We start from the raw sequence: 15,002 nt of genomic DNA, 5'->3' as shown, positions 1-15,002 counted from the left end.
GGTTCCATCGTTTGGCAGTATCGCGACTGTAGCTAGCATAATTGAATTTCCTCGTTAATTAAAATGTCCACAATTACGTGGCACGGTTTGAAACCCGGTTTTCAACGAGAACTCCGGATTTGTATTATCTAACGAGCTACGGAATAATTAGAACGCCATAAATCCAGCTACGCTTCGTACCGCAAATACCGTGAAAACGTGTCGGCAAATAGGTCGCGTCTTGAAATTTCCTAAAGGCAAAGAGAAATTTCGGGAAGACGAGATCGGTGGGGAGAAGCGAGGGGAGGGGGGCGGGGGTTGGAACGTGGACGAAAGATCGGTAAAAATCTTTTCTCTTTTTTCTCGAACGCGTGCCATTTCAAGCGCATCGCGTCGATAGGTCGAACGTAATCGCGATACACGGGATCGGTCGATGGCACGAGTGTGACACGCGACGATAAGGTTTCGCCACGGGGGTGAGGCAGAGCGAAATCTCGATAACCGACGACGATCGACAACGACGACGCTTTTGTTTCTTTTTCGCCGAGCGATTTTACTTCTCGGATCGTATCTAGATCGGCGAGGCGCGTGTCGGGATCCATCGTTATCGCGCTGCTCGCCGATAACGCGATCGGACACGAACGTTCTTCTCCGAACGACGAATACGTTTCTTTTGCAGCGGAGAAACGAGTTCGATTATCTCGACGAAAGAAGAACCGATGAGAGCCGACGCAACGCGACTGGGTGGAAATGGGTGGAATCGGTGAAATCGAGGTGGAAGGAAGAAGGAGAACGGAGAGCGAATAACAGAGACGAACGAGCGGGATTTCTTTCGAGTGTACCTTTAAATCCAGCCACCGGATGGCGGGGAGAGAGCCAGAGGACTAGACGGACGAGTGGAGGTAAAGCGGCACATAACAGCGAAGGGTGAAGTGGATAAGAGCTTCGGAAGGACCGAAGCTCTCGACGGGGTTGAACTTTCAAATTCCATCGCAAACATCTCACTGCCGGTGAACGGGACCAGCCGTCGGAATGGCGCGGGCCGATCGTTATAGACTCGAATAGGACAGACAAGCCCGGTTAGCGATGGGGCATTTGCCACTCGACTTTCCCAGTTTTCCAACAATTTTCCTGCCCCCCGCCGCCCCTCCTATAACGGCGCTAGCCAGTCTCGTTCAGCCGAATCAATCGCCTCGGGCCACGCTCGAGATCGTTTCCGTAGACGGACGTCGATCTCTAGCCTGTCTCGATCATCGAACCGGGCACCGGCAAATTGCCCTAGACGCTTGTTTCCGTATCGACGTTACCAGCGTTAACGCGATTCCAACTTCTGACCCAGGCCCTAGGCGTTTGCTGTTCGAGTTCCAAGAATTTTCTCCCTTCGAGGACTCTCGAAACTTTCGAGATTTTCGAGACCATTTTAAGTCGGTTAGGTCATTCAAGATTGTACGACCGTCTAAGGGTTCCCCGGTAACGAGTAACGTTTCAAACCGTTTCCAGACGTCTTCGGTCCATCCCTAATTACTCCTACCAGAGCACGAATCGAATCGTTCTTTCCCTCTTTCTCTCTCTCTCTCGCCCTCTCTCTCTCTCTATTCTTTTTCCCTTTCCATCTCTTCGCTCGAGTGTTATTTGCTCGAATCTCAGCGTCGATTCATCCCTAATTACTCCTACCAGAGCACGAATCGAATCGTTCTTTCCCTCTTTCTCTCTCTCTCTATTCTTCTTCCCTTTCCATCTCTTCGCTCGAGTGTTATTTGCTCGAATCTCAGCGTCGACTAACACGGTGCGCTTTAGCAGTCGCGACTTTTTGACCGGAAGCGCGTACTTGCATAAAGCATCCCTAAGGGATCGTTAATCGTGGCGCTTGTTCTCGCGACGATACAACGATTCGCGACGAGCGGTCGTGTATCGCGTCGGCGATGGGAGCATCGTAAAGAGGAAGAGACAAGAGGGTACATCGCTCGTTTCTCTGTAACGAGCTTCCAAGGAAGAATCCAAGGAGTAACTGGAGCTTGTCGATCTTTAACGGAGCAACGATTTCGGTCTCTAACGATTTTATTCGACTAGGGTCGTCCTTAAAGACGTTACCGTGTAAATCGATTATCTTTGCGAGATAAAGCGCGCGTCGGACAAATAAAACGCGTCGTACTTGGAGTAGCGCGAAACGTTAAAGAGTCTGCCGAGTTTCGAACAAAGAAGACTCGATGTTCGATCGATCGAGTAGGGTACGAAGGCACGGTTCCGTCGTGAATCAATTCCTCTAAACGGTTTCATCGACCTTGATTGTTCGGCATTATACCCACGATCGGAACCAAGTGTCGATAGTCGAGTTTAAAGTAATCGATTCTACGCTCGGTTATTGTCCTTTGTTTAATAGTTACGCTCTTGTCGCACCACGTTTAGTACTTGGAAGAAAGCCGCGATCGGAATAGCGCGACGTCCAATTGGCGCAATTAGTCGAATCGCGATGGACGTACGTTTACCGAGAAATTTCGTTTCGATCGAGAGAAACTGAGAAAGGGTAAAGCTGAAGACGCGGAGAAAGAAGAGAGATTGAGAGAGAGAGAGAGAGAGAGAGAGAGAGAGAAATAACGATCGAAGCGAAGTTAGAGACTCGGTGGAAGTAGCTAAAAGATAGAAATCTTGGTCCGAAAGAAATTACGTTGGCTCGAAGTAACGAACGCGATTGCTCGAATCGAGTGGTTTACTCTTCGTCTACGGTTTGCGGTAACCGCTGTTCCGAGATACGACGAAATGTCTCGGTGTCTGCCGACATGTTTCGATCGATTCCGGACTTAATTAATCGCAAACGGATAACACCGGCATGTCAACATCGAGGAAGAAAACAGCGTCGAAAAGCTCGTACACCGAGTCGAGTGGTTGATCAGCTCGGTGGAGGAGCCGCGCGTCTCCTCGAATAGACATTCTTCGTGTTGGAATTAAGCGCGAGCTTTCTTCCGCGTGAAAATTCGTCGTGGCGCTAAACGACGCCTATCGGAGTTTCCGAGCCGTGAAACTTATCGATCGTGAAATAGGGAGAATAGTGGCCGAAAGGGTTAAAACGGTGGTGAAAAAGGTTGGCGCAGCAATTATCCGAAGAAAGTCAGCGTTATCGGTATTATTCGCGCGAGTTTAGCCGTGGCGCTGTCACGGTCGCGCAGCGACGTTTAGCGGAATTTGCCTCGTGTACGCGGTTTCAGCGTTTTAACTGGAATCGCTGTTGGATTAACGACGACGAGCACCACGGAGGAGATAACGTCGCTGGAAGCGACGCGAGATGCCATCGTAGCTAACGTCGATCTCGATTTTCCAAGGGGTAGAGGGGAGAAGGTATATCCTGTTTCGAGTTCACGGAGAAAAACGGGCAAGATCCAAAGTCGCTGGAGATTACCATAGGTCGACTTTTATACCGTCTCGTTGACTTTCCAGCGCGTGGAGATTAAAGCGAGAGAACAAAGGAAAGGAACGAACCTCTTGGTAACGGGGTTAACGAAAAATTATTGGAAAAGTTGGGAAAGAGAGAGCAACCGGAAGCCATAAAACACGGAAACGTAGCGAGTAGGAAGAAGCGGCGGAATGATAAAATGGCCAACTATTAAACCTGGGAGGAACGATGCGAGTGTCGGTGCATCGACTTGGAACGGCGATAGAAAAACGACCGCGCTAATTAATTATCGGTAATGAATCAATTTACGAACAACGAAATTACAATAAACGGCGCATATTTGTTTAGCCAAAAGTAGCAAATAATACTCGTTATTACGAGAGGGCTCGTTACCAACGAGCTACGCGAATTCGCGCGAACAAATACTCGAGTGCGTTCGGGCAAGGAATAATCGAATAATCCATAATTAATTGTATTCGATCTGCAGTCGCTAATGAGGATCGCGTCGGGGACGGCGAGAAGGAATTTTCATAGAAATTCGAGCGGCGAGATGAAGAGGAGGGATATCGATATCGTTCTTAGACGATATACCGATCGTACGTCGCTAACGAGTTTCCTCGAATTAGACGAAAGTCCGACGAAAGGTTATCGTTAATTAGCGAGGTACGTGTAATTTCAGACGACAAGGGTGGTTATTTCGCAAGGCCTAATTTAGCCGTGGTCGAAAGAGGCGCGGCCTCAAGTTTCCGCACGGAAGAGAGGACACGCGATCGCGCCCTTGTCTCGTATACCGTATCCGAGGTGAAAAGAATAGCTTCCGCGTGTCTCTCTCGCCGCTCTAGAAAACCCCTTTCGTTCGCGCGATCAAACTGTCTCGCCTTTCACCACCATCCACCACTTTCCAACCAAAACTTATTGTCCCAATGTCTATTCGAAATGTCGCTACCGTCACCAGACGCGCATCGATATCGGCAAACTTTGCAGCCGCTGCAAATTGATTTTCGTCCAAATAGAATCCCTAGTTTCATCGTGTTCGTCCGTTCGTCCGTTCGTCCGTTCGTCCGTTTGTTCGACACGATAACGAAGCTTTTTCCCCGAGAAGCGAACTGACCCAGAGAGAGAGAGAGAGAGAGAGAGAGAGAGAGAGAGAGAGAGAGAGAGAGACAGGACGAAGAAGCGAGGTAATTAAAAATATGCAAAAGCCTGTTCCGCTTCTATTCCGTGACGTAGATGCACGCGTATACACGGGCACCGTTCCGAATTTGAATATCGAGCGCGCCTCTGGTAAATAGATTGCACGCTTTTCGCGTATTTCGTGGAAAATACACGTAGGTAAGACGGTTTCGAATCTAAAGTTCTTACGAAAGCATAGTCGGTAGAGACGGTGATTCCTTCTCGAACTTTTAACCAACGACCAACCAGCGTGTATGTAAAACGCATCCGAAACAAGTTTTGCCGGTGTAATTGTATTGTCGTTACCGTTGTTCCTGCAACTTGCCGTTTCTGGACTAACCGCGAGAATTAAACCGTTCGCGTATACGGGACCGAGATAGCTCGCAACACCGAACGATATCGCGTTTAGGTGGCGCGTCGTCTTCCTTCCCTTTGAAATCGTTTCGCAATTTACCCCAGCCTTTTCGTACGAATCGACCTGGCACGACAAAACGGACGCACGTGCTTCCTTTTATCGCTCGGGGCTACTTTATCGCGTTTCGCGCGCCTCGCCACGCTCCGCAATGTCTGCCGTGCTCGCTGCTCGCGCTTCTTTCATTCTCCACTGATTCTAACTTAATCCGGTTGCTCCGTAAGCTTTCGGTTATGACACGGTAAACGCAATTTTCTTTTCTCCTCCGTGCGCCCGCGTTTACGAAGCTGCGCGAGAAAGCGCCTCTCTTCCTTTTTCGCTCCCAGCTTTTTACATTCTTCGACGTTCTTTCAACGTCCGGGAGCACCCGATGGAAAAAGCATTCGCGCGTGACGACCGGTAAAGTCGCGTGAGCATTCAATTTGCTCGTGCACGCAATGGGTTTTCGTTCGCTCGACGAACCAGCGAATCGTTCGTCGAGCGGTTAAAGTTAACCGTAGGCACCGGATGTCGCACGATTTATTCGCGTCGCATAGCTGTAGGCGCGAAAATTTCACTAGCGAATTTCCATATTCGCGAATTAGTAACGGCCCCAGCGTTACCGGCCCAGCAACATAGCTGGCTGTTAGTTTTTGCGGTGGAGAGACAATTATATTAGCGAGTTTACCCGGTGGATCGATACTGCACAGTCACTGAGTCAAGGTGAGCTTTCTCCACCCTCCCTTCTCTCTCTCTCTCTCTCTCTCTCTCTCTCTCTCTCTCTCTCTCTCTCTTTCTCTCCCGCTCGCTCGCTCGATCGCGCTCTTTTCTCCTTTTTCCTTTTCCATCTTTTCCCCCTCTCATCGCCTTCGACCTATCGTCTTTCTTCTTCCTCCTCCGTTTTATCGAGCTCTCCGGACGGGGTTCTCCGACTTTTATTTCGTCGTCAGGCCCTACGAAACGGCTAATGAGAAAAGGAATCGAAGGAAGGAGCGGTCGGACAGACGGACGGACGAGGGTGGAGATACGAGAGACCGGCGGAAAAGGCGGAACATGTTGGCCAAGTCGGAGAGGCAGGTGCGCGACGAGCCGTGGCGAATAACGAGTCGGAGTAGCGAGTGCCCATCCATGGACACAGAGAGTGCAATTTATCAACTAGAATTGTCGAGCCTCTCCGATAGGTGGACCGTTGTTATTGGTCGACGAAGCTATAGGTCGCGATTATCCGCGAATCGATCACGCCTCGCGTTACCCACCAGATCTCCTTTTCTTCCGCATCGCCTATTTCCCTCGCCGTTGCGTTAGGGTCTTCTTCGATATTTTCGACATCCTGCCTTCTCCGGCACGCCGTCCACGCTTTTATCCTTTCCCTCGTATCCCCGTCGCGGCGTGACACGATTTTTGGGACCCCTCCCTTGCGATGCGTCCGTCCAACTTTGCCTCGCGTCAACCAACTTCCCTGTTCTATCCGCTACCAGTTACGCTACCTCGAATCACGAGTTATCGCGTTTCCGTACACCGTGACATCGAAATTATCTCGGGACACGGTTTCTACGCGAGATCGTAGACGAAAAGCTTCGAACGCGGCCTTACGAACCGACCGGAAGAAACTTTTCGCGAAATCTTTCGGATCCGTTGGAAAATTCCGGCCGCGAAACAAAATCCAACAATGGCAAGGGTAATTACGATTTGTCCTCGCGATATAAATGGAGATTAACTCCGCGACGGATCAACTTTAAATTTATTACGATACTCGACCGAAAACTTGCTAAACGAGCTCGCCGCTGAATAAACCAAAGTTTGCGCGTTAAATCTCCGTGCTTCCCTCCGCTTGATTAACATTTACCTGCCCGTGAAACTTTCTACCGCTTGATTTCTACCTGTCATCGCGTTCACTGAATTTGTCCTTCGTTTCCGCGGCATTAGCGAATTTTTAACCGAAACGTGACCGTTAAAAGTTTCGATTTTCCCGATACTTTTTCCCGCTTCGGCCATCGAATATCGAATCATCGGATGCCGTTCACGTACAATCGACCAAATATACGAAACAATTTCAGCTTCGATTCGACGCTGAAATTTTTGCCTTTCCGGCGTAATTCTCTTAAGCTTCTTCCAGATAATAGAGAGCAAAAGGTAATAGAATTTGGAATGGCCGCACACGGAGAAGCGTTTTTCGATGCACCGCGTGCGCTGAAATTCCATTGTCGCTGGGTGTTTATCGACTCTCAGGAGTACGAAGAAACGCGTGTTTTTCCTTTACTCGATCAACGATGTTAGACGAATTTCTTTTCGTTGTCTCTGCCCGATAAAATCGACAGTCTATTCTACTCGACGAATTCCCTACTCGCGTTCCGGCTGACTTTTCGTTTACTCGTATCCCTGTGCGTAAGAAAGAACGGTGGCGCGCTGCGACACTCGGTATCGAAATTTGGTCGAACGGTTGGCGCGTAAAATCGAAGAACCGATACTCGACCGTTCTCCGAAACATTCGCGATTCCGCGTGCGATAATGGAAATGCATTTTTTAACCTTCGTTTGCGTGGTTGCCGTAACAACGATAAATCCAGTCGGTATGATACTCGATGCCGTTTTAGAATATTAGATTTAATGTTCCGAAGCGTATTGGAACGTCGAATCGGGATAATAAATTTATTTATTGCCAAGGAACGATCCTATCGATGGTATATACGCGTATTTACGATTCGCACGGGCGCGTTGGCGAAATTGCGCGAAAATTTCGAACGTCGCTCGATCTTTCGAGCTCTTCCCTTCTTTTTTCGCTCTAACCGATTTCGTTAGGCTGATTCGCCAGAGGTACGTAACGGTAAGAACGATCGACGAGTATTTTCCAGAAAAATCGACCGAAAATGGAATTTTCCCCTCTTATCTTTGAGCCCGTGGAGAGGGACTTTGTCCGCCTTTCTACGATTCCGTCATTCTTCCAGCTCCTTATCCGCGATCGGACAGGAAACACGACTTTTTCAAATCCGCTGATTCATCTCGCGCAATAATTTATCTCGCTCAATAAGAGCGGAGATAAGTAAATAATTTTATTCGGATAATGGGTAACGAATGAACGCAACGAATATCGATTTATTCCTCTTCCAACGAATGTATTCTATTCTTATATTCCGATAACGATATTTACATTTATTTCGCTCGCCTTGATATCCACGAAATAATTGCTAATAACGAACGTAATTCGAGTAGTAATAAGCTGGATGAATATTTATTCAAACGGTATACACGTCTATGATTTCGAATAAAGTCATTGATTTCAGATACGACGCGAGTTATTTATAAGCTACTCTCTTCCTTTGTACCTTACCGACGTGCATTGCGAAAGAATGCGTATGCCGTGCTGTATGTCGCGACTTATCTTCCATCCGATTATTATATTACCGGATATACGTAGGTACATAACGATACGTGCACGTACGATACGCTACGCGATTTACTCTGGACGATCTCTTACGCGGGGCGCGCTCGAGAAGGGAGAATCGATCGCTCGGAGGAATCCTTTCATACCGCGGCGTGTCAGAATTTCCTGAATCTTTAACGTCCAGCTTCGTTTCTCCTAAGCCGCTCGCGTTCTCTTTGCCGTCGACTAGTTTGCCGAGAGTCGAGGTACCGGTACAAAGGGAACGGGATCGAAGCAAATGAAACTGCGGGCAAAACGGCGACACCGAGCACCGAGAACCAGAGAGTTGGCTGAGAAACGGCTGGAACGAGGCGTGGAGAGGCGAGATTTTTTTCCGCGTAGAGATCTCTCGTAACGATTTACAAACTATCGCGCGTCCCGTCAGATTTATGACGTTTCCATGAAGCGGCGGTGTCGCACCGGAAACGATTCATCGTTCCTCCAGCTGAAAAATTGTCCTAGCCGTCGGAGAATTTCGCGTTAATTAGCGCATCGTCGAGCGATTTAACGCGTGGCATCCGCGTGCGAACGGCCGAATGTATAAATCGAAATGGGATTGGATGGTTGGTCGGTAGTAACGTTTGTACACCGAAGATGCGTGCGAACAGGAGGCATCGAAACGGATGGAGTATGAGTGTGTTTCGAGCAGAAACATTTTGAGAGCCGCGCAATTAATGAATTATCGTCGTCCCGTCGGGAAACGGTGTCGACAGCCTTAAGCGACACGGTAAACTTTCAACGACGAACCAACGCTAAGAGCGCTAAGTGCTCTCTTTTTATATCGATTAACATCGTTAGTGGTAAGCGTCGGTTATTTTCAACAAAAACGAAAGGCGGTAATTGTCCTCTGGTACTTTTCACGGCCGAACCAAACACGGCATTTCGAAAAAGTGTGGTTAAAACGACTCCGATCGCTGATCTTCCGTACTCGCCACTCCAGTCGTTTTATTTATTACCTTCGCCATTGGCTTTTCCATCCGCCTTTCCTCCAGCGACCCCTCGTTTCGAGCCGAACAATTAAAAAGACACGATGCAAGACAAAGAAGTGTCATTAACATGACGCCGTTTATACTCGAAATATTCGCGATTCAGAGCTAGAGAGACTCTCGAAACAAACAGTTCCTTATACTCAAACGTACCAACGACGCGACGTCGTCTCGTTTGACGCTCAAAGTCGTTCCAAGATGTTCAAACACGGGGAAAGAAAGTATCCATCTCAACGATGAATGTCAAAGTCGCGTTTATCGAATCTCCCTATTTAATACGTTTCCATTTTTCAACGATGACATCTCTCTTTCGTATTCTTTGGAATATCTTTACGCGCGGCCGTTTCTCGGTCGTTAGATCGAGCCGTGGGTGCAGAATCGAGTAAAAACGTCGAAAAATCTTCGTTTCCGCTACTATTTTATGAAGCTCGCAATTCTTGGAAACCTACTAACCCATATCCTTAAAAAGCCAAACGTGACGTTTAGTTCGTACGAAGATTCTCGGCGCAGCGTGTATCGAGCGGTGCGGTGAGATTTAAAAAATTGATCGCCAAGATCGGGCCCGGGTATCCGTGGAGCATTAAGAAAGGAACCGACCTTCCGATCGATCGAGCTACCAAACATTCCCTATATTTCTTTCCCCTCGAAAATAAGTCGCGTATCGCGGACGTTTCTTTCCGCGAGGATATCGATTGTCGACGAAAGGACGAATCGCATTAAAACTCGCGAGGCTGGCCTTTTGCGTCGCTAAGAGGATATATATGCACGCGTATATAGGTATTTCGAAAAGGAAGATGCGAGTGCAGCAGCAGTCGGACAGTCGTCGCATTCGCTATGGCTGTGCAGCGCGATTGAAAATTTTACCGTGGTATATACGAAAATACGAAATGGCGACGACGCGACGCGCGAGTACGCAGAGGTATTCGAATCGCGAAACTTTCCGATATCGATTACGCGATCGAACCGCGAGCGAGAAGTTATCGGTTTACGAATTATCCGAAAAATTAACTCTGCTTTGCTAGGGAGGGGGAAACGAGTGGTTGGGATGGCAAACATTTAAAAGTTCTTAAAACGTTCGCCGTTTCTTTGTTCTTCGGCTAAACGATCTCGGCGGAGAGGAGTCGTGTATTTAAAAGTGAGGATGACGCGATTTAAATGACCGTGTAATTTTAGCTGCTCCCCCCCCCTCTCTCTCTCTCTCTCTCTCTCTCTCTCTCTCTCTCTCTCTCTCTTCTTCGCACTTGACACTTTTCATTGTCAGTGGAACGACTGAAAACGACGATATCGTGGTGTACGGGAACGTCGGGAATACGAGAATAAATTGGCCCTGTTATTCGAGATGACATTTTTGCATTCAACGTATAAACCAATTGCACGGTGCGCGATAACGAATAAATTGATTTAATGGAATACCTTATGCATAATAGGTTTTTCGGTAATGCTCCGTGCACCGTGCGGACCCGATGAATATGCATATAACAAAAATAAACGGAACGAGTAAGATTGCGTTCCGAGGTTAATTCGAACAGCATGAATTGAACGAGCAATTTGACGAAGTTATTAACGCGAGAGATAGATAGTTGGCCGAATGTCGAGCGTGACACGAGAATTTCGTTTGGAACACGCGTGCAAATGTACGCTCGAGGCACGATCGAGCCAGAGTTTTAGTAAACGTTTCGCCACGATCGCGCCGTGTCTTTGGAAGGAAAGGTATCGATGTATAACGGACGTTGGTTAGCCTTACCTCTGTGTCGTTCCACCACATGTGCAGCCGATAATTTCTGAGGACGTTGCGATCCTCGTTGATATGATCGACGGCGAGCTTGACCGAAGGCATAACGCCACGACCTATGTGGCTCTCGGGCACGTGGCTGCCATACGGAAAGAATCCGGCGATGTAAACGTCTCGTTTCTTCGTCCCGCCAAGGTTTATCGGCCTCTGACCGGCCACGCAGCCGAACATTCCGTTGATCCAGAGTACGAAGGTGCATAGGTAAGCGGCCGTTAAGAGACCAGGCCAGTATCGCCGTCGGACGGTTCGCCTTGGAACCGTAGCCATCCTTTTCCTACCTCGCACCGATATACTTTCCGAGTGTCTGTTAGAAAAGCGAGACACGATCTATCGATTACTGATTGACACTTTTAATTGGCTTTATTACCCGGCTTCCGATTACTCGAGCGGTAATCTTGCCACCGGTACGTACTATCTCATTGTGCGCGTGTGCATTGAAAGCGATCGCTTGCCGCTGCTTAAATTTAATCGCGACGAGGCAACTTAATTGACTGTATCGAATCGGCGGCGCTACGCTTTCATTTTACTCTCCTCTCCGTTCTTCCCTCTCGAACGCGTCGCTCTCGTTCTTCGTTACGTTTATACCCGACTTGCACGATTTCCAGCGTGCTCGTACGGTTAACGCGTAATCGCACCAATTCATTCTCTTCTCGTCTCCTCTCTTCTCTTCTCTTCTCTTTTCTTCTCTTCTCTTCTCTTCTCTTCTCTTCTCTTTCCGCGCGCCTTTCGATTACTCTTTCGCTCGTTATTACTGTTCCTCTAGCCGATACCGCCAACTGTACCGCCGCGCCCCACGGTTACCAATCACCAACCGATGTTCTTTTAACGTTCAAACGTTCCACGTATTTCCGCTTTTTCGTTAGCTGTTGTTGTTCTTGCTGCCGTTGTTGCTGCTGCCGCCGCCGCTCAGAGTGCTGCTGCTGCTGCTGCTGCTGCCGCCGGCGTTGCTTCCACGCTTCTAGATCAGCTTCCATCTTTTTAGGCTACCGGATCCGTATCGCACCGTCGAGGCGAGCAGGAATACTCGTACGACTCGTTACGCCACGCTTCGATTCGATTTAATCGTCACGGACAATCTTCCCGGAATCCACGACTCGCGCCAATCGAGATTCCCAAACATTTGCGAAATCGCGCGTATGCGATCGTGTCGCGAACCTCTTTCACTTTTCAACTCCGATTACTTCGCCGTTACCGCGATACTCGCGAATTTCAAATTCTCCGTTGCTTCTTCACTCCTCGTCGCATAAGCGTTTCCATCGTCGAACGGAATTCGCCGGGCAATCCACCATCGCGTCCGGACAGCATCTGTAACAAAAATTCCCGCTTTTCGAATTAAAGCGATACGTAAACTCTTCCACGTAAATTTCTCTTTTCCCTGGAATTTCCAGCAATTTCGCCATACTTCGCGTTAATACGGGAAAGGGATGTTACGGTTAATAGGCAATTAATCGTACGTATCGAGCGAACGATACGCGCAGATCCGGTTCAACATTTACCGTATTCCGTCCATCTATCTATATTTCGTCTCCTGAGAGAATGCATCTAGTTGTTGGAAGTTGCCATACTAATTCCGATATGAAGCAACTGGTTCTAAGGCTGCGATCTTGCCAGATGGAACAGTGGTAGAGTTAACATTGAGACTGCAAGCTAAACAACTTGCGGCTGTCATTGAGATAAATTTCACGGAGAAATCTGTTTGTACAAGCTAAAGAAAGAGCAACGTCTGCCTCCTCTTCTCTCTCGTTAAAAAGATACGTACCGTCGTTTCGAATGGGAAAATTGGACAAGTCGGTTTAGAAGAAAGGAGAGGAAATTTTTTCGCTTTTCTTTTACCCGAATCGACTTTACTTCTCCATCTTTTTCTAGAGACGAAAATTCGGGAAATACCGTATACGCGACGGGGGTAGCTTTCATGGAAACTCCGAAACGATAACGGAGTCGAGGACTCCGTGACGAGGAAAATAAAAAAAAGGAGGTATCGTCGGTAAAACGATCGCGGCCAGCAGAGACCGTATATCGAAGGTAAAGGTTACAAAATGGATAGCATGTTATATCGGATAATTTTTGAGTGCTATCGATTTTGCGTTTGGTTTCACGGTAATTGCGAGTATAAAAACATTTCTCCCGTTGGCAGGGATTCCGCGGAAATGATTAAATCGCGAATCAGAATTTCGAATTGAAAGCAATTTCGTCGATTGAACGGTGTAATTGCTAGCCTGCTCGCGCCGACATCTTTTACCATGTTAGCTCGTTGAAGTAGCGAATATTTAAATAGTGTACGCGCACGCGATAAAAAACAAAGTCGCCGAGGTGAAAAAATGGTGGCGATATTTGCCAACTTGTACCGTAATTTTTATAGCTTCCTAAACACATTGCGCATCGATGATATTAAGAAATGCATTTTCTAATGAACTTCTTTCATTAAAGCTAAGTGGTATTCGGTGCGGCGAACGCCTGCGCCTGGCCAGTTATAGAGTAATACTACTTGCTACGATGAACTTCTAGCAGGTTTCGCTCTGTTCGCTGTCTATCACTGTTTAACGCGAACTCGTCGCGGTTTAGCTTCCCTTTGAGAGAAATTTCGCAATTTCCGTGGAAAAATAATTACGGCGAGAGTAGAACGTTGGTATTTACGTCGAGAGGAAGCATATAAAGTTCTCCACGATCGATCGATCGTTTCGCCTGATTAATGAGCCACTCGGGAAAAGCTCGCGTATATTCTTCGGACAACGTAAGACGAATTCGCGAGCTAAACAGGGAAGAGTATGAGGAACGGGTAGAAGTTGGGGATCAGGTTGCTCGAAGCGCCTCCTTGACCGGAACACTCGAGTCGATGAACTTCGGATGATCGTAAAGTTAAGTGTCCGGAACCTCTAAACCTTAAGTACCCAATTACAATAGCAGCAGCTGTCGATAACGTTCTCTTACATCGGACGACATCATCCGTTCCAAAGAGACACTTGCACCGAGCGATGATAAGAAGTCTTGGATCGCGGAGTTAAACGTGGCCTTGCTGTTATTTCACCTACGCGAGCACGTATATACGCGTCGATTGCTCCTTCCTCGTTACGCGTGAACCTATAAACGTCGATCGAGCCATCATTTTCTTTTCTTTTTTTCAAACTATCGATATCCACGAGCAACGATTAACGCGTTGAAGAAAACGGTGGTCGTCTCTTTGCGCTTACACGCGCGTTAATTTCATCCGTGCGTTATCGAATTTAGAACGAACGTGTAGCACAAGTCCTTGCGGTCACGATGGTCAGACGGGACGTTGGAAATTAGCTACGGTTACGGTGTTAACCGCGTAAAGAGATAATTAACGATCAACGAAGAAAAATACCGCGACGAAAGAAAATGGAGCAGAACGGGACGATACCCAACGAAACGCGATTCGGTACCCGTCCGATCGTATTTCCATGCCATTGTCGCCTTGGCTTTCCCAGTCGCCTTTTTCCCCTCTTTCTTTCTTTTTTCCTTTCTTTTCCATTTCTTTTCGTCGCTGATTCTCATCTTTTCATTTTTCAATTAACCGCTTCCTTTCTCTCTCTCTCTCTCTCTCTCTCTCTCTCTCTCGTTACTTTTAAGATCCTACGTTCTTCGTTGCTCGGCAACCGTACTTTTTTTAATAGCTTCTTTAATTATTCGCCTCGCTCCTCCGTAGCCCTTTCTCATCTTGTTTCTTCGTGGCTCGTCTTACAGCCTTATTCCTCTATTACTTTCTTTAAAAGCTTCCCCTCGATTCCTCGCTCGTAGCGGTACGCTCGAGTCTCTTGTCTCTCTCGAGGAATTGACCGTTCCGGTCGAGTTTACTTTCCCGTTTTCCTTTACGTTCCTAACGCGCGAATGCTCCTTCGGGCTTACCGTCTTACG

General features: G+C 47.8%; 1 protein-coding gene across 1 annotated transcript in view; it reads right to left on the bottom strand.

Moving 5' to 3' along the window:
* GABA-B-R2 (gamma-aminobutyric acid type B receptor subunit 2) overlaps nt 1–11,412 on the bottom strand; it is a 48,433-nt gene extending 37,021 nt beyond the window's left edge. The window contains exon 1 of the mRNA XM_017896763.1: nt 11,082–11,412. Within this exon, the coding sequence (XP_017752252.1) occupies nt 11,082–11,396 (315 nt within the window). The 5' untranslated portion in view covers nt 11,397–11,412. The remainder of the gene's footprint in view (nt 1–11,081) is intronic.
* Nucleotides 11,413–15,002: the final 3,590 nt, after the last annotated feature.

Source organism: Eufriesea mexicana, unplaced genomic scaffold (assembly GCF_001483705.2).
Source record: "Eufriesea mexicana isolate 0111107269 unplaced genomic scaffold, ASM148370v2 scaffold385, whole genome shotgun sequence".
In the NCBI taxonomy this organism is placed as follows: Eukaryota; Metazoa; Arthropoda; class Insecta; order Hymenoptera; family Apidae; genus Eufriesea; species Eufriesea mexicana.
This window is presented reverse-complemented; position numbering and strand designations above follow the sequence as displayed.